The following is a 19,477-nucleotide window of genomic DNA, read 5'->3' on the forward strand; positions in this document are numbered from 1 at the left end:
GATGTCTGAAGTAAAAAAGGTTTTATTATTTTAAGACAGAAATATACAGTACTTAAATTTATCAGGAGACTATGCTAGACATATATGAGCTAACAGTTATCATAGCTTTCATTTTTGAAAATTTGGAATTTGAAATTTTGCAGACACGCTGCTCATTTGAGATATAAAAGAATACGATTTCTGGATTTAAATTATGTTATCTGCCTTAGGTCGAGACTCTTATTACAAATGAAATGATCTGCATAGGATCAAGACTGTATAACTAAGTGACATATTTAGAAATTTTGTGATGAATGAAAACTCAAAAATCAGGGACAGATTTGCAAAAACTGCAAACCCAGTCCCCTCCTGGAATGTCTGTGTCAATGCTATTTGTCATCAGAAGTGTAAAGGACTGAAACAGAAGTTTGTGGTTGGTAAAAGACAACAGATACTAATCGGTGGCTAATTCTGTTGATTCTGAAGTCCAGCTCCTTCTGAATAGATGACTGTTCACAACATTCAATCTGCTTAGCATCTTCTTTGCATTATCAAAGTCCTAAATTTGTACTTTTAAGCCAGAGCTCTCATGATAGCTTAATGGGGAGAAGCTAGCAGCTATTTTTGTCATTAGAATAGAGTTTATTCAGATAAGCTATGCTGACAGTCAAAGCTCTAAACACCCTGAGTAGTAAGCCATTGCAGTCTGAGAGTAATCACAAAAGCACTGTGAAGTGTCTAAGGCATTTTAGGAGGACATTTTGTGTGGGCTGTTTGTCATTTGGAAGCAGTAATTTGCTATAAATCAGCCACATTTTCTCAGAACCTTAAGGTTACCTCAGTGTCTGTCTCTAACAAAGAAGGGATTTGTGGAACAAACATTCAAGATGTTGGAAAAGCTATGCTGTATGTCCCATCAAACTGCCTGGATATTATTACATTTTATTGTTTTTTAAAGAAATTAGCTTGGCTAGAAATCAGAAAACAAAACCACTGGAATTTGATCATACATAAAGCAAGAGTTTCTGGAGTAGTTCAACATGATGTGTGGTTTTTAAATATACAGCACTTCTTCACAAGAGGGCTCTTTATGTTATGTCCTTCTATTTCTACAAAGGAAAACATAATAACTTCAGACCTGTTTAATATATTGTACCAAATATAGTAACATTGACTTTACATACTAATTAAACATTTCATGGGATGTCTTATTGAGACATCAAGTCCTGACATTCTTTACAAGCTGGGAAGATGCAAGTTAACATTTTACATATTGTTTCAATGGAATAGAACATTACACGGGATTAGATGATTAAGCCACTTGTTGCTTAATTTAAATTATATTATATAATTATAATTGTACAATATTATTATATTATATTTATATATTATATCATTATTATTATATTTAGCTCTTATTTGTTTAATCTATTTTTCTAACTTTGTTTTTTTAAGTTCCATTTTATCTTAATAAGTCTGCAGTCATTTCTTATTTATTGTTATTTTAATCAAAATAATTATTATTTTATTATTTGTCTTTTTATTGCTTACTAGTGTGTACCATTACATCTACTTCAAGACAAGGGCTGCGTAAAAATGGCATAATTATCTTTCATACTACACCTGTACTTTTTTTACATCCATTCCTCTGGAAATGCAGGAGGGTGGATGTACAAAAGGGAACAGTTAGAAACATTTCCCTGTTTTAATTAATCTATCAGACTGCCTGTCCATTCTTCTGTCCACAGTGGTAAAACACTAATGAACCTGAACTTTATTGCCATACAGTATGTAACATGTACATGTACTGGTACAACGGAAGTCTTACTTACAGAAAGTCTCTCTATTGTTATAATAATGTAAAAAACACAAAGTGCAGACAGTGCATCAAGACAACATACAAACAGTAGACAATGTACAAGTAAACAAGTAAACAATTTGAATGTAAACAATGCAGACATGTAAACAATGACTGCAGATGTGCAATAAATAAGTATGGTCCAAGGCCAAATGTGTTCGCCAATCACACTGCTTCTGGATAGATGTTATTGAAGAATCTAGTGGTAAATGTCCGTATGCTCTTGTATCTCTTGCCTGAGGGCAGTGGGGTGAAGAGCTCATGCCTGGGGTGGTGACTGTCCTCTGTGATGGCCAGAATTCTACCACAGCAGTGGTCCTCATAGAGCTGTTTAATCTCTGTGAGACCAGGGCAGATGATCTTCTGTGCCACATTTATCATTCTCTGCAGCTGGTGACTGTTTCCACTTCTGTTCCATCAAAACCGAGTGGGTTGTGAGTGTGCGGCCTGTGCCTCTGAAAGTCCACTATTAGCTCTTTTGTTTTAATCACATTCAAGTCCAGGTTATTGCTATGACACTAACTCAGCACCTGTATGACTTCATCCCTGTAAATGGACTCGTCATCATCGCTGATCAGGGCTATTATGGTGATGTCATCTGAAAATTTAATGATGCGGTTGCTGCTGTATCTTGCTGTGCAGTTGTGAGTGAATAGGGAGTACAACCTTGGACTCAGACAGCAGCCTTGTGGGCTGCCAGTGCTCAGGGTGAGTGGTGTTGATGCTTTATTACCTATATGCACCACCTGTGGTCTCTCGATTAGTACGTTCAGCAGCCAGTTGCAGACAGAGTTGCACAGTCCTAGTCCCCTGAGCTTTGTCACCAGTTGGCTGGGTTATGATGGAATTGAATGCTGAACTGTAGTCCACAAACAGCATTCTCACATACGAGTTCTTAGTGTCCAGGTGATCCAAGGCTGTATGTAGAGCTGGGGAGACAGAATCATCCACTGATCTGTTGTTCTGGTTGGTGAACTGCAAGGGGTCCAGGGAACAGTTGATGTGTGACAACACCAGCTTCTCCAGACATTTAATCACCACAGAAGTTAATGCACATCACTTTTGCCTTTTTGAGGATTTGTGATCACCAAATGATCTACTTCAATTTCCTTCATAAAACATACTGTATCTGACACATCACAGATAATTTCATATGAAGCTAGAGTACTTTCAGCTTTGCTGTGTATGCTCTGTCTGGGGGCTGCTCTTGGCAGCTTTTTATATATGTTTTAGGAGTGGTTAAGTTCTAGAAATAGGTTTCATCTCGGTAGTTCATTATTATAAGTAGAAATTACTGTACATTATACAGTATTTATCTTCATCAAATATTATTTTGTCTTTTTTTTAATTTCCTTAACTATTTCTACAGTATTAGCTAATACTAATTAGCTAATATCATCTGTGAAATTGATTCGTTTGCCAGTTGTACTGGAATGTGGGTCTTTGATGTACATTTAGAAGAGCCATTTCCTAAACCCTTGATGGCTTATTTTTTAAAGATTTTTTAACATACCCTATGTTGAATATCCAATGTTATTAAGTCGCGGGTTCTTTTTTCATTCACACGAAGAAAACCCTTGCTGTTTGTGCACCTTGATTGTGCTGATATTCATTTTTTTTTTAGTGGCACACAATTCGTATCCTTTTGGGAGACAAACTCTGGCCAACGTCCACCTCTATTCTGTAATCTAATGTCTTTCAACTTGGATTTCTATCCCATCAGGCCAGATACCCAGAGTTTAATTTTTTATCTCCTGTTTAATCTGAACTGTGGAAACATTATTATTTATTCTTTTTGTTAAGAGCATAAAATTAAATTCATGCTGAAGAAGAGTTATTTTCTCAATTTTATGGGATTTCTAGTATTTGCCATTGGTACAAGATACTTTACTGTTTCAGTATCATATTGGTATTATATTTTCCTTTTTTATTTACAGTACAATTTGGAAAGCATTCATGTACAAGAGGATATCTAAAATATCTGAGAACATGCTTTATTCAGCCTTTTCTATTTTGCTTTGGAGATTTAATGGGAAGATTAAACAAATTAAATAAATGATACTAGTGCCTGCTTCTAAATTAAAAAGTCTAAGTAACTGAAATATCAGGGATTGTTTTTGCTAGTTTGTACTGTAAAGAAAATCCCTTGTGGAGTAATATTTAATTAAACAGAAATCAAGTCATGAGTGTTTAATATGCCATTCATGTCAAACATTGAATATTTAAAAATACCTCAGATTAGATATATGAAGGTTTGGCATTAACTGAAGCCTTTTTCAGTTTTATTCATTCATCTAGTTCTTGGTTGCTACTGAGACCTATTTTAAACCCAGTATAAATTATGCAATGTCTGTGATCTGTTCTATTGTTATTCTTGGATTTTCAGCTGTGAGCTTTATTGTAATTCAAATGAATGCCTGACATAGTGAACAGGTGGCAGTTTTGTATGCTGAGCAACTGTGACACTCCATATGAATTGCTCTATATAATTTTGGATTTACTCAAGGCAGCACAGTAGTCAAGGTTCTGCATCCTGGAAGGAAGAGAGTACTTATTTTGTTATTGAACAAACATCCTACAAACACAAGGTGCTTATTGGGAAAATTTAAGAACATTTCCTTACATGAGAATAATGTTTTACTGCAGTCCAGAAAAAAATGCTTACTTTAATGTTGTAATGGTCTCCAGATGCAGTTAGTTAATCTTCTGCCAGTATTTTGCATGAAACAAGATTGGGTTCCATAGTTTAGGGATACAAAGACCATTAAAATCTGTATGTATCCAAAGAATCTATTTATTTAAAACGTGCGGTCAGAGCTGTCTTATCCTTAGTTTCAAGGTTTCTATTATTTTTTAATATATGGGATTGCGTAACCTTGTGAATTACTGTCTTACCACAAATCTGGTCGTATTTATTGTTCCTTTTCTGAAACATAGTGTTTTTCCAGTTTTACAAGAGAAGCCAAGGGTGGTCAATGAAAGTTTGTGTAAATGTATTTGGTCTGGAGTGTACTGTAGTTTAAAATCTGCTATTCTCTTTATGCTATTCTTGTGTCTTTTTGCTCAACTTGTTAAAAAATGTAAATAATGTAAATGTGTGAGGACACAAGGCTTCAACTTTGTTGGCCACTGGAAACCTTGCCCAGGGAAAGGACATCTGTACAGACATGATGGATTGCATCAATGGGCATCAGTCACCCTGGCACAAGAATTCCGAAAGAAATCCAGAAACATTTAAATTTAAGTTGAAGGGGAGAGAAACCACAGAAAATCCCAAGAGCAGTTACATGGAAAACAAAAACAAAGGGGAAACCTAAGGGAAAAATCCAAATGCAGAACCTAGTGTTAACAAAGTGCTTATGATTAAATGCTAGGACAGAAACATGGCTAACCAAAAATAATGTTCAGTAGATGAATGTGATACTGAACACACACTGTACTGAAAAGAAGAGGGGAGTATTCAGGCTCGGGAACTAAAGCATTATTTGAGCATTTCTGAATCTGTACTGCAATTTATTCTACACTATTTTATGAAAAGAAATATATGTGGAAAAGAGGCAGTTTTTATGGGAGACTTCAATTTTCCCCACATAGATTGGGACAAAAACCAGAATGGCAGGCATGGATAATGACTGCTTTTTTATACAGTTTGTCAGAGCACCTACAGTCAGAGGCTTTATAGATTTTGTTTTTTTTTCAGACAGTCAAGTTAGAGAATCAAACAGTGGTGAGAGAACTATAAGGGAACTGTGATCAGAATATGGTGAAATTTGTACTAAAAAGTACTATTTATTTTGAAAGTCTACTTTCTGAGTCCTAATCAAAAGTTTACAATATTCAGAAAACAAACTATGAAAGAATAAGACAGAGAAGTAAAGTGGGATAAATAAATATGAAATCTTTTGAAAATGTATAGCGACAGTTTAAACAGAATATAAAAAAAAGGATTTTAGAAAGGCCTAGAGAGAAAGGGAGAAAATATATGTTGGTGCTGCAAAGTAAAAAATAAATGAGAATTAACCTAAAATATACCTGGAAAAACAATGGAAGATTTCTAGAAACATAATTAACATTCAGATGATGATAAACAACATGTCTCAGGCTGCAGAAGGATGAAGTTCTTTTTCAAACTACTATTAGCATAGAAGAAGTAGTAGTGTTCATAAATGACAAATTAAAATAATGTAATTTCTGATGTACTGTACCACAGGGATCTGTACTAGGACCACAGCTTTTCCTACTGTAATTTATATCAATGCTTTAGATTCTGGTATGTTTAGTAAATTATTGAACTTTACATATCATACCAAATAATGGAGATTAGCAAATTGAAAGTGCTAATGCACCTGATTGTTCGTTATCCTATAGACTTGCTTGACATACAGTGACATGTGACAAGGGACAGGTGCTTGATTTTAGAAATGGCACTGAAGTAAAGTAATCAAAACACTGTCTCATGAAACTAGAATGCCCTCACTAAACTAAGTAAGTTTTGCTTTCTCAATTTTGAATTATCCTTGTTCACTGTGAATTATGCTTTTAATTGAGGTCAGTTGTTTGTACCATTGGTTTTAAACTTCCAGTTTATTAGTTTCCCCTGAGATAAAGATTGTGGCAGAGATGTTGTGCAGCCTGAGTAATTTGTCATGATCTTGGATTGCGTGCAAGACTGACTTGTTTTAAAAATTAAACTTGATGCTGACATTCATAAACATACAGATCTTTAAAGCTATACACTGGAGCTGGTGCATTTGATCTTTTTAAAATTTGTTCAGACCACATTAAAATGAAGAACATGTGTTAAATGTATTACAAAATTGTCTCTTTCCAAACCATAGTCTAGTCTTTAATTTAAGTTTGAATCTTGCTGCACGCATACCAAAATCCTGTGAACTGACTACATGTTAATTATTCTGGTACACTATGATTTAATAAATGCACAGCTAATTAGCTTGTTCTTGTGCTGTACAGAGAACATTGTAATTGAACAGAATACACTGGAACTTCAATATGGGTACTTTTTTCATTTTTTATGGAGAACAAATGTTGAATTCACACTCTCTTTAACAAAGGCACTTTTTTCCAAGTTTCCTTAATGCATATATTATATAGGATATTGAGCTGTTGCTTTAAGTGTTCATAACAGTAATAAAACAGAATGTATGTTCAAGTATTGTAAATTAACTGTTTTTTTATGAATCCTAAAGTTCATACATTAGGTACAGACTGCACATGTTCGCATAGAAGGTAAAAGTCAAAGACACAAACAGTTGATTAGGAATTAATATTTCACAAATACAATCAACAAACACAGAAAATAATTCCAGTGTTTGATTCTTAATGACATTGTGAACTATAACACAGTTTATATCAGAGTATAATTTAAATGACCAAAACCAAATTATCTGTAGATTAATAGGCTCTTCAGCTCTAAGGACTACACCTCAAATAGATTAATACTGTAAATGCTTGCCAACTTTAAGGACATCTGTTTTTATTAAAGCAGACAGGTACTGTAATTCACCTTGGACCATAAGACATGATGACTGATTGAAATGAATATGATAAAATGCATAATAGGATGAGATAAATGAAGGTACTTTTAAGAGTAAATTATCACCATGGATAAGTTATATCCATGAACATTTGATTCATATCAGGTTTTAGTAATACATTTTATTTTATTATGATTATGCAGCTTGAAATGTTTGGTTAAGAAAGACTTAGTTCGATTAATGCTCTTAGTTCAGAGATTTATTTGAAATGTGTGTTTACTATACTGTCATCAGGTATCCCGAAAAGGAAATTGGAATGGAATTATATAACATCTGAATATGAATGCAATTAATTTTTGACAGTTAAAGATATTTTTCAGAGAATATTATCCTATTTATTGTTCAATGTGAAATGGAAAATCACTATATGGTTATTTTTTCTTTTCCCAAAAATAACATATAACACCATGAATATCTTAACAGAATTAATCTTCACAGTTTCTCTCCCACGCTAAAGTTAATTTCAAGTTAATAACTTGTATTATATAGTCCATTGTGATCTTGTCTTGTGTTACTTGTTTTTATTACCTATAATCTCCCATGTAGCACAGAGATACTAATTAAGACTATATAAAGTGTATTTATACCTACAGTAGGTATGCAGTAGCTATACTGTGCACAACAGATAAGGAAAATGCTAGATGTAAATTTTATAACTTACGCATTAAAAACATGTTTGAGAAGGTCAGGGGACACAATAAACCGTAATTTAATGAACCACGATGAATGCAGAGGAAAGGTTTTTATCTCTCTTATGAAACGTTTTTTGGTCAGCTTCTTCTGAGTTTGAAAATAACAGTGTTCATGACACAGACAGATAATATAACCAAGGAATAACTTTTCTTTCTTTCACAGGCAGAGTTTGAAATCCAGATCTTTCAAATACGGGGAGAACATGCTGAGTCTGTCGCAAAGCTTGAAGAGGTCATCGCGAAGCTCAAAAAAGACCTAGAAAACAGTGGCTGCCGAGAAGGGATTGAGCTCAGAGAGGCCTCTGTGTCTACTGAAGACGATCTGCCCCCAAAAACCTTCCGCAATGTGTGCATCCAGACAGACAGAGAAACCTTCATCAGGACTCCTGAAGAAGACAACAGAATTGCCCACAGCAACCAAAATGTGCCTAAAAAACTTGACATTGAGTCCATAAACCTGAGCTTTACGGGAAAAACGGAGCATGTCCCAGGATCAGCTCCACCCCCTGCTCCTCCTCTCCCTCATGGACAATCAGGACCACAGCCTCCCCCTCCCCCTCCCCCTCCCCCTCCACTGCCTGGTTCTGTGGCCCCACCTCCACCTCCACCCCCACCCCCACCCCCTCCTCAGCCAGGGGCAGGACCCCCTCCTCCACCTCCTCTGCCAGGGCCAGGCCCTCCTCCTCCCCCTCCTCTGCCAGGGGCCGGACCCCCTCCTCCCCCTCCTCTGCCAGGGGCAGGACCCCCTCCCCCCCCTCCTCTGCCAGGGGCCGGACCCCCTCCTCCCCCTCCTTTCCCCGGAGGCTTTGCTTTTCAAGTGAATGAAAAGGCACCCCGGAAACCAACACTGGAGCCAACATGCCCTATGAAGCCCCTCTACTGGACAAGGATTCAAATCCAAGAGAGCAAGTAAGTGCCTATACTATACATTGCTTGAGCTCCGCATTCCTTGCAGTTCTTATCTCTGCATGTAAAAAATAAAACTGGACATCTGAGGCACAGCCTTTTATCAAAATGTTCAGCTCTGCTTTCGACAAGTGATTTGGCGCTTATGTTCTCTCATTGTGACCCTCATTACTGCAGTCCGAATAAAGTTAATGAAATATGAATAAGGAATTTTACATCATAAAGTATTTATTTTTTATTTAATTTTAGCATTTCTAACTGTGCACTTAGCAGCTGGAAAAAAAATCCCCAAATCTGTCATAATTGATTGAAAAACAAGAGACAGTATGACATAGAAGGGCCAATTCAGAACAACCAATTTAGGCAACTTGTATTTGGAGTTTGGAGGAAATTAGATCACCTGGTAAAAATCCATCCTCAACATACAGGCTATACACAGACAGACTCCCAGGGCAAGAATTGAATCCAGTAGTGGAACTAACCACCTGTTTATCCACCTGTCTTCATAATTGTGGTGCACAAATTGAATGCACTTAAAATACAAACCCACCCTTTTAATAGCATGGTTTCTAAATTTCTCTCAATCAAAATAATTTTAATCTTTTTAAGTGCCCTGAAGAAACTGGAATCAACTAAACATCTTTAAATTTGTAGTAGTTCAGGTGGGTAGCTGCGTCAGCACCGGTAGGCTGCAAAGAAACAAGTAATAGGTTTATTCCATGCTGAAAAAAAGAAGAAAGAAAACACATCATTTCGGCCGTGGAGCCTTCTTCAGGTGTGTTCAGGTGTGTCAGGTCTTCTTCACACACCTGAAGAAGGCTCCACGGACGAAACATTGTGTTTTCTTTCTTCCATCTTTAAATTTGTTAACATTTCCCCATATTTTCATAGATGAGAAAAGCAGGACAGCTCCCAGAGCACTACAGTGCATTGTAGACCAGGCTGATGATGTCCTATAAGTGGGTGACCACAGTTTCATTTTTTACAACTTTAACAGCTTAAGCTGGTGTTGACAAGCATAACATCAGTTTAGCATTTAACTACAAGTTGATACATCCTGTTAATGGATTTTGCAGAAGGAACTTCTGTGGCAAATTATAGAAAATATGTTTTAAACAATGCCCGGCAAGAAGACTAACGTCTGTTTTATGGGCTTTATCAAAATATACTTAGTTGAATAGAAAAGATTAGCATGTGGGCTTTATGAAAGAATTGGTAGTGAGAAAGAAATAATTTACTACTAGTGCTGGTGAATTTGCATTTTATGCCCTTTAAGGTTAAAATGTTCTAATATGGCAGTCATAAATCAAATGCAAGGTTATTGTACAGTCTTCTCAGGGTTCTGAAAAGAATTCTGTCATTTTAGTCAAGCACATGGTATTTGAAATTGGAACTAGTCCAAACAAGCTAACCTTGGCAGTAGTTTATTATTTGTTTCATATGGATCACTAATATATTATTGTATATACAGTATATTGGCTAAGGAGTAACAATAGCTAGGCTCATGTTCTTCTCCAACAAACCTCAATGGGTCCATTGAGGTGAAGCTAGAGAATTATTCTGAATGAGAATTATTAATGAGGCCCTTTAAGGTGCAAGCTGAAGAATTATTTTATTCGTTTTTTTTATTTCGAGCGGTAAGTACTATTTACGTATTATTTTACGTTTAAAATGGCAATGACCTGAATCATAAGATCATAAAATCCTCAGTTCCTTATTAATAAGCACATTTGCAGTAAATTAAATGGAAATGGAGCATTCGATTTCTTTGTATCATGACCTGCACTGGGATTTTGGACAGGAAATGATCAGCAGAAGTTGCATTATTTTGGAGTTTTAATGAATTGAATGCTGAAGATTAGATAGTAGTCCACAACATAAACTAGCATCCCAGAGTGCTTTAAGGTTTGCTCTTTCATACAGAAACAAAATCCATGTTGTTTACTTTTTGACCCATTCTCAAGTCATCATGTTTCTATAATTTCGCCTGCAACTCATAACTGGCAACCCACTGAAGTTAAGCAGGTGGGATAATGCCCAACTATGAACTGACTTCATCCTTCTGTTCTCTTCACCACTAATAGCTGGTGTGTGGTGAGCATATTGGTGCACTATGGCTGCTGTCGCAATATCCTGGTGGGCGCTGCACATTGGTGGTGGTGGAGGGGATCCCCATTACCTGTAAAGCGCTCTGAATGCAGTGTCCAGAAAATAACTATATACTGTATGTGTAGGGAATTATTATTAGAATAAATTGTGTTCATGGTATTTTGTGAATATAATGTCCTAAAGGAGTTATTTATCTGTTTTATTAATTGAAAACTGTTTTATGAATATGGTTTATCTTGAAATTCATCAAATTTTCTTTGGAAACAATCTGACATTTGTGTAGTGGCTTCTTTTTCCTACTAGTAAATTAATTACCTTTTTTGCTTTCCAGCTTGTGTCTTTGTTTTTTTTACATACTGTACCTGTAACTACTATGTGCACTTGAGTTCATATTGTTCAATAATGGTATTTTGGCTTGTGTTCTCAATGTAAGTTCAACATTGAATTTTTCAGTAGTTCCTCTACACTTCTACAGGATAGCAACAGATTATCTGAGCTAAAGGATTTATATTACAAATAAACTACCTTAGCTTTGGAAGAACATGTATCCAAACTAAATCAGGTTCTTACAATAGTGAAGAATAAAGTCATTTTTGGTGTCTTTGGAATATATGATTGTATTGTATTTTAAATACAATACAATTACACAGAGGGGGATTTACTCTGTGTGATGCTTTGAAATCTTTATTTGCACTTTCAATAGCTCATGAAACATATTTGGTAACAACTGCAAATGTTTTGACTTTAAATGTTTGACTATACATTTATACATATATACAGCTAATTAAGCAGCATGTGACATCATTACTACCTCAATCATTAGTAAGTGGAACAAGTTTTATGCTATGCATAACATTTTCTGTTCCAAGACATGAAAAACCAAAAGATTTTGAAAATATTCAGTCATGAAATTATTTAGTACTTTATTGGCAATTTTGAAATTCTTGCAAAACCTCTTGGTGTTCATAGCCGCCCTGTTTGGCATTGTCTCTGCATGTTTCTCACATTAGCCAGAGATACTATTGCATGCTTCCTCAGTGGTGTACTCCAATCAGTCTTTGTTCTCTGCTGGTGGCAGTATCTTAAACCATATTACAGTCATGTCCATTGTGTACTGTTTGGTTTGTGGGTTGGCTGTTCAAGTCATCTTCTGCAAAAGTGCTTTTACAGAAGTTAAATAGCTTAAAACAAGCAGTCTTCATTGCAAGAAATACATTTCTGCCTATCTACAGCTAGCTTGCGAACTTTAGCTTACATTGCCAGCACCATAATTTGTAACCTATACATTTAATGATCAAAACAGTGTATGCAAAATGGCATATTGTTATTAGGCAAAGGAAGTACTACTCTCATCATTTAGGTTAATAAGCTAAAAGTTTAATATTGCACTGTTATCTATCACTTTAGTGGACAGAACAAATGACCATTTTAAACTGGTACAAACTATCATCAAAAACTTCCCTTTATTAATCTCACTTTTTTCTGCATAATATTTTCTTATTCTCAGAATAATTTAAACTTTTTACAGGGATTCTAGATAACATGCAGTAATCAACAATTCCTTTGCCTTTTCTACACCTAACCAACAGCTGATTATCTGTCATTTATAGTAGGTCCTCTAGATCTCAAATAATATTTTGTCTTCTTTAAATACTGAACAGTAGAATATGTTAATAATTTAAGCAGTTTGTCCCATGATTGTTTTGCCTGTAATGTCTATGTGTATTAGCATAAAATGCTATGTTGTTAAACACTCTTTAGATATCGGCTGGCATCAGTGGAAGATTATTATAAGCAAAATCACGTAAGGTACAGTTATAGGTATATAGTTTGTTTATTGGTTTTCCTGTTCAAATTTTTTTTATGGTTAAATTCAACTATTTAGAATATTTAGAATTTGCCTGTTTTGAATTTGATTTTCAGGAGATTTCTATCAAAACTGCTAGCTACTGCTGAGCACCTCGATTTTCATTATTCAAACTGAAGTTATTACCATCTATACTGATGAGAACGAAAATTTTGAGTTAATTGTTAATTAGTTTGTGAACAGTTGAAGACTTTATACTGATATTTATTATAGAATTAACTGAGATTTATTGTATAAACTGGGATTTAAAGTAAAATATTTGTATTTGGAAACCATGTATTTTTACTTGATAGTATACAAAAGAGAAAAGACCTTAACCTGAAGCTAAGATGTAAGATTTTTGAAGAGTAAGGGCTGTTGCACAGTGAAAGGAGATAGCACTGACAGTGTTCCTGTCCCTATTTCTATTCTATAACCTAACCTTAATACCCCATGTTGCTCAGTCCTGGGCCTAGCAAGACTGCCACCTAGTGTGATGCTGATGCATTTCAATATTGCTTTGTAAGTTTTTATCCCTTTTGTATTCTTTCCCAAGCTTCAATATAATAATAATAATAATAATCACTCACCACACATCAGCTATCAGTGGGGAGGAGAGCAGAGTAATGAAGCCAATTCATAGATGGGGATTATTAGGAGGCCATGATTGGTAAGGGCCAATGGGAAATTTGGCCAGGATGCCGGGGTTACACCCCTACTCTTTTCGAGAAACACCCTGGGATTTTTAATGACCACAGAGAGTCAGGACCTTGGTTTTACGTCTTATCCGAAGGACGGCGCCTGTTTACAGTATAGTGTCCCCGTCACTACACTGGGGCATTAGGACCCACATGAGCTGCAGGGTTAGCGCCCCCTGCTGGCCCCACTAACAGCTCTTCCAGCAGCAAGCTTAGTTTTTCCCAGGAGGTCTCTCATCCAGGTACTGACCAGGCTCACACCTGCTTAGCTTCAGTGGGTTGCCAGTTGTGAGTTGCAGGGTGATATGGCTGCTGGCCGTAAATTTTTAAAACAGAACCTGGCCGTTTTTAACAAGTAAATTTTGTCCGACAATGGAGAGCTGCATATTTTCGTTGTTTTTGTCAGAGATTTTAAAGTAGTAGATTCTGTATTCATATGTCCAATTTGTAATAGTTTTCCCTTGTATTGAATTGTATTAAACTGACTTTTAATACGAATGATACTTAACAATGTTAGTATGTGATATATGTTGCTCTTTTTAAAATTCCGAATACTGTGATTAGTTTAAAAATATGTACAGTACATAGGCAGTTAAAAAGGTGTAGCTTGCCATGTTTGTCTATTTATTTGAAAGAGATCAAGTTGCATTTTTTGCATTGAAAGGTACAGACTAAATAGAAGATGAACAATGAAACAGAATATTGGACACATACTAATTTAATGATTTCTTTGTATAATGAAACAAACATGAGTATTTGTTTCTTGTTATATGACTTTCTTCATTATATCATTGTTTCCTCTGCTTCGTGTTTCTTTGCTATTGTTTTGTGTAAGTCATCTTATTAAAGTCATTCAAGTAGGTAGCTGCATCAGCATGCGAAGGTGCAAAAGAACAAGTAAAGGTTTATTCCATGCTGAAAGGCTAAGAAAAGAAACACAACATTTCAGCTGTGGAGCCTGTAAAGAAGTTGTGTGATGTGTGATGTGTTTCTTTTCTTCTCGTTTTAGCATGGAATAAACCTTCCTTTTCCTTCCTTTTCAACTTGTTCCTTTGCATCTTATTATTGTGTCTGTTAAATGATTATAAGAAAATAAATTAACAAAAGTCTAGAAGGACATTTAAGAAAAGTGTTGATGTATGTAAGTTCACACAGGGACATGATCTGAGCTGGTAGTATCTTTCATCCACATCTCATACAGATTAAGCAACAGCAGAGCCTGGCACAGAGGGAATTAACCACTAATTGCTGACCAGCATTGGAAATCACATTGACAAAGGTGGTGTGGGGGATAATTCTACCACAAACCTGGGGGTAATCTGTGGTTATTCTTCATGTTTACAGTACTTATTGCAATGGAATATGTACAAAGACATGGAAATGTGCATTTTATTTGTGTTTAGCCAACGCTTGATGTCTGAGATGTGGAATTCTGTTGTTTGGGCCTTACATAGCCATTAAAATCTAACAACCCATCTAACAATTGTCATGTATCTGTAACATTTTTGTGTTTTATAAAATACTGATGTAATTTGATTAATCTGAATCTATTTAAACAACAGGACATCTTGACTAAGTGATGTGTGGTATACGTCAGGACATATAGTACTTTTGTTAACTGAGTGTCTCTCATGATAGAAAGGATCAAACTTGCCCATAAAGGGAATATTAAGGTGAGGGACTCTTACCATCTTAAAGCTACTTTTCAAGCACATGATTCTCTGTGTTTGTCTTGTTACTTAGCAATAGTGGAAATCAAAGTTTTCATAGGCTCACAAGAGCTGGTTTGAAACGCATATTGGCTGAAATGAGCCAAGAATCCGACAAATCACATTAATTTGAAAGTCAGAAAGAAATAAAAAATATTTTTTTATTTTCTTTATTTTTTATTTTTGAAGAAATAAAAAACATCAAAGTTTCTACGAATCTGTTTTGAAGGGGGATTATTATTGTGATGAAAATGTTATCTTTTTTAGTGAAGTGGTTTGTGGCTGGATACTACAACTTCCTGTGATGTACACTTTTATGGTTGGCATTTAAATTAAAATTTATGGTAGTATACTATGAATATAGAATTACTCACTCTTCTTTTCAATATTTATGGCATTTAGAGTTTTGTGTTTAAAAAGAATAGAATAGAATAGAATAGTTTGAAAATGATTTTAAATTTCTTGAACATTCAAATAGGGTCATCTATTTTTCAATTACAGATTTGTTACAATCATTGCATTACTTTAAAATCTTACATTTAAACAAATTGTCCTCTTTCTGTCTTTCTAGAGATAACACATTATGGGGCTCCTTGGAAGAACCAAATATCATAGACACAAAAGAGTTTGAGGATTTGTTCTCCAAAGCCAGTCTGCAGCCCAAGAAAAAGCCATTGTCAGACTCTTACGAGAAAAAGGCAAAGGCAAAAAAGGTTGGTTGCAAAGATTTTTTAAATTTCTATTTTTTTTTGTCGATGGAACTATAATACTGTAGGTCACTAGTCAGAATCAGCAAAATTGCATAGCTTGGACATCAACATCTTATTTGAAACAAATAGCTCAGCTTGCAAATATTTCTGCTAATACTGTTTACTGGACAGGAAATGTATGATGCTAATCCAGCAACAGGAGAGCAGGACCAAAGGGAATAACTAAATCTAGAAGAACTTGAAGTGGTGTTTTGAGTTCAGTTCTTGGATCAATAGGAGGTAAGAATGTATAAGACAAGTATAGATGAGCAATTAAGGTTATTATTAAGGTATGTTGTATGATATGCCAGTAGCCATATCACCCTGCAACTCACAACTGGCAGCCCACTGAAGCTAAGCAGGTGTGAGCCTGGTCAGTACCTGGATGTGAGACCTCCTGTGAAAAACTAAGGTTGCAGCTGGAAGAGGTGTTAGTGGGACCAGCAGGGAGCACTCACCCTGTGGTCCATGTGGGTCCTAATGCCCCAGTATAGTGATGGGGACACTATACTGTAAACAGGCGCCGTCCTTCTGATGAGACATAAAACTGAGGTCCTGACTTTCTGTGGTCATTAAAAATCCCAGGGTGCTTCTTGAAAAGAGTAGGGGTGTAACCCCGGTGTCCTGGCCAAATTTCCCATTGGCCCTTACCTAATAATCCCCAATTCTATGAATTCTATGAATTGCCTTCATTACTCTGCTCTCCTCCCCACTAATAGCTGATGTGTGGTGAGTGTTCTGGCGCACTATGGCTGCCGTCACATCATCCAGGTTGATGCTGCACATTGGTGGTGGTGGAGGGGAGTCCCCATTACCTGTAAAGCGCTTTGAGTGAAGTGTCCAGAAAAGCACTTTATAAGTGTAAGCAATTATTAATTATTATTGTACAGTAGTTACTTATGCTTATGTCTTCTTTTATTATTTATTGTGCGCATATCATTTTTTATGCACATAATCCTACTCAATGAATAGCTGCAGAAATATCCTTACATATTTGAAACATGTTGGAATATGGTATTTAAAACATTGTTTTGGTTTTTGATTCTAATATGTAAAAACTTGGAATATTTTATAAAAGATCTTTATCTCTTGGCTTTGTAGAACTGTGAAGTACCTACGTATATTAGAAGTTGCATATGTTAGATATCAGGTCAAGATGAGCTACAGTAAGAGTGTTTGTAGCTGTCAAGATTTAAGATAGTAACTCTGTTGTTATTGGGCTGTAAAAAACATAATTTCCACTAATGAAGTGTAGTGGATGGCTATAAAAACTTTGCCGTACGATGCAAATACAATTTTATGTAAAATTTCCTTTAGCATTATAGCATTAAAGTTTTAACTGCTGATTGGTCACATGGCCTTGGGCATGCTGTACATACTGTATTAAACTGGCATGAGTAACATAATTTAGCATAAAATGAAATAAACATACTGAATCCTGATAGATTGCAACCATAAACAGTACATTTAGATAATTGCAATTGAAATGGATTTCGGGATGCATGCCACACAGTAAACTCCACTTGTTTTAATTGAGTCTTGAGCTGAAGTATTAATGGACAGTTTTCCTGTTATAATGTCTGGGAATCCAGTAGTCTGGTGCCTTATACAAGAGCACTGTTTATCTTGGTATCTTTGACAGGACACAGAGTCAGCTTCAGTTGGTCCTTCTCACCTTAAGTAATATGAAAGGCTGTAATTATCTTACAGGGTTAAACATTTTAAATCTAGAAGTCTCTTAGTTAAACATATGAGAGCAGTGTTCACTGCTCAGTAAGATAGTAAGATATGTAGTTTTTGTACATTATTCTTGTTGGTATGCAATATTAAATCAACCACCAGAGGGCAAAAGAAACACATTTAAATTTCTGGTAAATTTGGAATCTGCTTTCCAATAACTGACATTTCAAATTTTTCTTTGATTTTACATTTCTTTGTGTCTGGGATGCAGCGCAGTGCTGTCAGTTTATTTATACTCATTTTTTTGCATTTAACTGTCCTGTTACTCAGCAAAAAATGCTAAAAACCTTCCATGTTTCCTAAGATTATTTGTAGCAAATTACATAGAAATTAAGATTAGTTAGATCCTTGGACATTTTTAGTGCTTGAAACTGAGTATCTAATATTATCTATCTGTATCTATTAAGTTATTAAGTGCCAGTATCAGGAGTATGTTCTACACTGAATTAATCACTAAGCTATGTTCTGATTTTGTTCCTTTTTGTTCCTTTCAAACACTGCATCCAAATTTATGTGCTGACTTCAAAACATTTGTGGGTGCTTCATTTGATTACTTTGTATTTAGTAATACATTTACAATTTATCAAAATATGTTGTTTATAGGTATTATGTGCATCTTTTTCAAAAAAAAACACAGTATCAGTTTGTCATCTACAAAAAACTAAGTGAGAATAATTGTACCAGTGCATACCTGCAAAATACAATTAATGGCATCTTAAAGTTGCTCTGTCATTAACATATCTAGATTGTGACTGATCTGTTGATCTGTTTAAATTCATTCTGACTATCAGGCAAAGCAGAACTAGGACTAAGTTGTTTCTTTGATTTAGACCCCATACTGTAGTTTTTAGCTAACCCATTCCTAATGTGTGTAATGTCTCAAATGTTTTATACAGATGCAGCCATCTAGAATGTGCAATATGTCTGTCAGTATTCTGTTGAAGGCACTGCAGTAGCCCGGACTGCAGCACGTCATGGCATTTTTTATTTTTTTCAAATAATTTGATGCAGAGCTGCACTACTGGTTAAAACTCCTAGATGGCACAGTGAATCCTTAAAGTATCGCAGCTGCATGTGGTTGTCAGACAAATGTTTACAGTATTACATGTTTATTAACCAATTAGTGCTTTCCTTCTAAACATACTGTACGCATACTATACTAATGACAAACAATTTCATTAAATACAATGATTACATTGTTAAGACAGGATGTTTTTACCATATTGCTACCACAACTCCAAATGTATAACACTTACAGAATTCTCCTTTTTTAAATACGTACAGTATATATTAGTGTGAATTATTAGTGTGTATAAATAGTAAATAGGAAACAGCTAATTTTATTATAGATTTTGATTTATATTATACATAGTGAATTTAAAACATATAATATTTAAAAGCATACTGTACAAACACATAAAAACAAAGCAGTTGCCTGTAAGGTGTAAGTCGCCTGGTGTAAGTTGCATTGTATAGTAGCTGATGGTTCAATATATTTAAATGTTTAATACTGGAATTTGCTCATGAGTTATGGTGTACCTCTCAAAATGTTTATTATATAACTTGAATGATAACTTTAATGATGGCATGAATAACAGAGGTGTAAATAATGTCATTTAGATTAAGGCTTTCTGCA

General features: G+C 35.2%; 1 protein-coding gene across 4 annotated transcripts in view; it reads left to right on the forward strand.

Moving 5' to 3' along the window:
- The window catches only part of fmn1 (formin 1), a 143,120-nt gene that overhangs the window by 40,311 nt on the left and 83,332 nt on the right, over positions 1–19,477 (forward strand). For all 4 annotated transcript variants that reach the window (XM_015350900.2, XM_069193303.1, XM_069193304.1 and 1 more), the window contains 2 exons: positions 8,248–8,993; positions 15,924–16,065. In XM_015350900.2, coding sequence (XP_015206386.2) covers positions 8,248–8,993; positions 15,924–16,065 — 888 coding nt within the window. The remainder of the gene's footprint in view (positions 1–8,247; positions 8,994–15,923; positions 16,066–19,477) is intronic.

Source organism: Lepisosteus oculatus, chromosome 8 (assembly GCF_040954835.1).
Source record: "Lepisosteus oculatus isolate fLepOcu1 chromosome 8, fLepOcu1.hap2, whole genome shotgun sequence".
In the NCBI taxonomy this organism is placed as follows: Eukaryota; Metazoa; Chordata; class Actinopteri; order Semionotiformes; family Lepisosteidae; genus Lepisosteus; species Lepisosteus oculatus.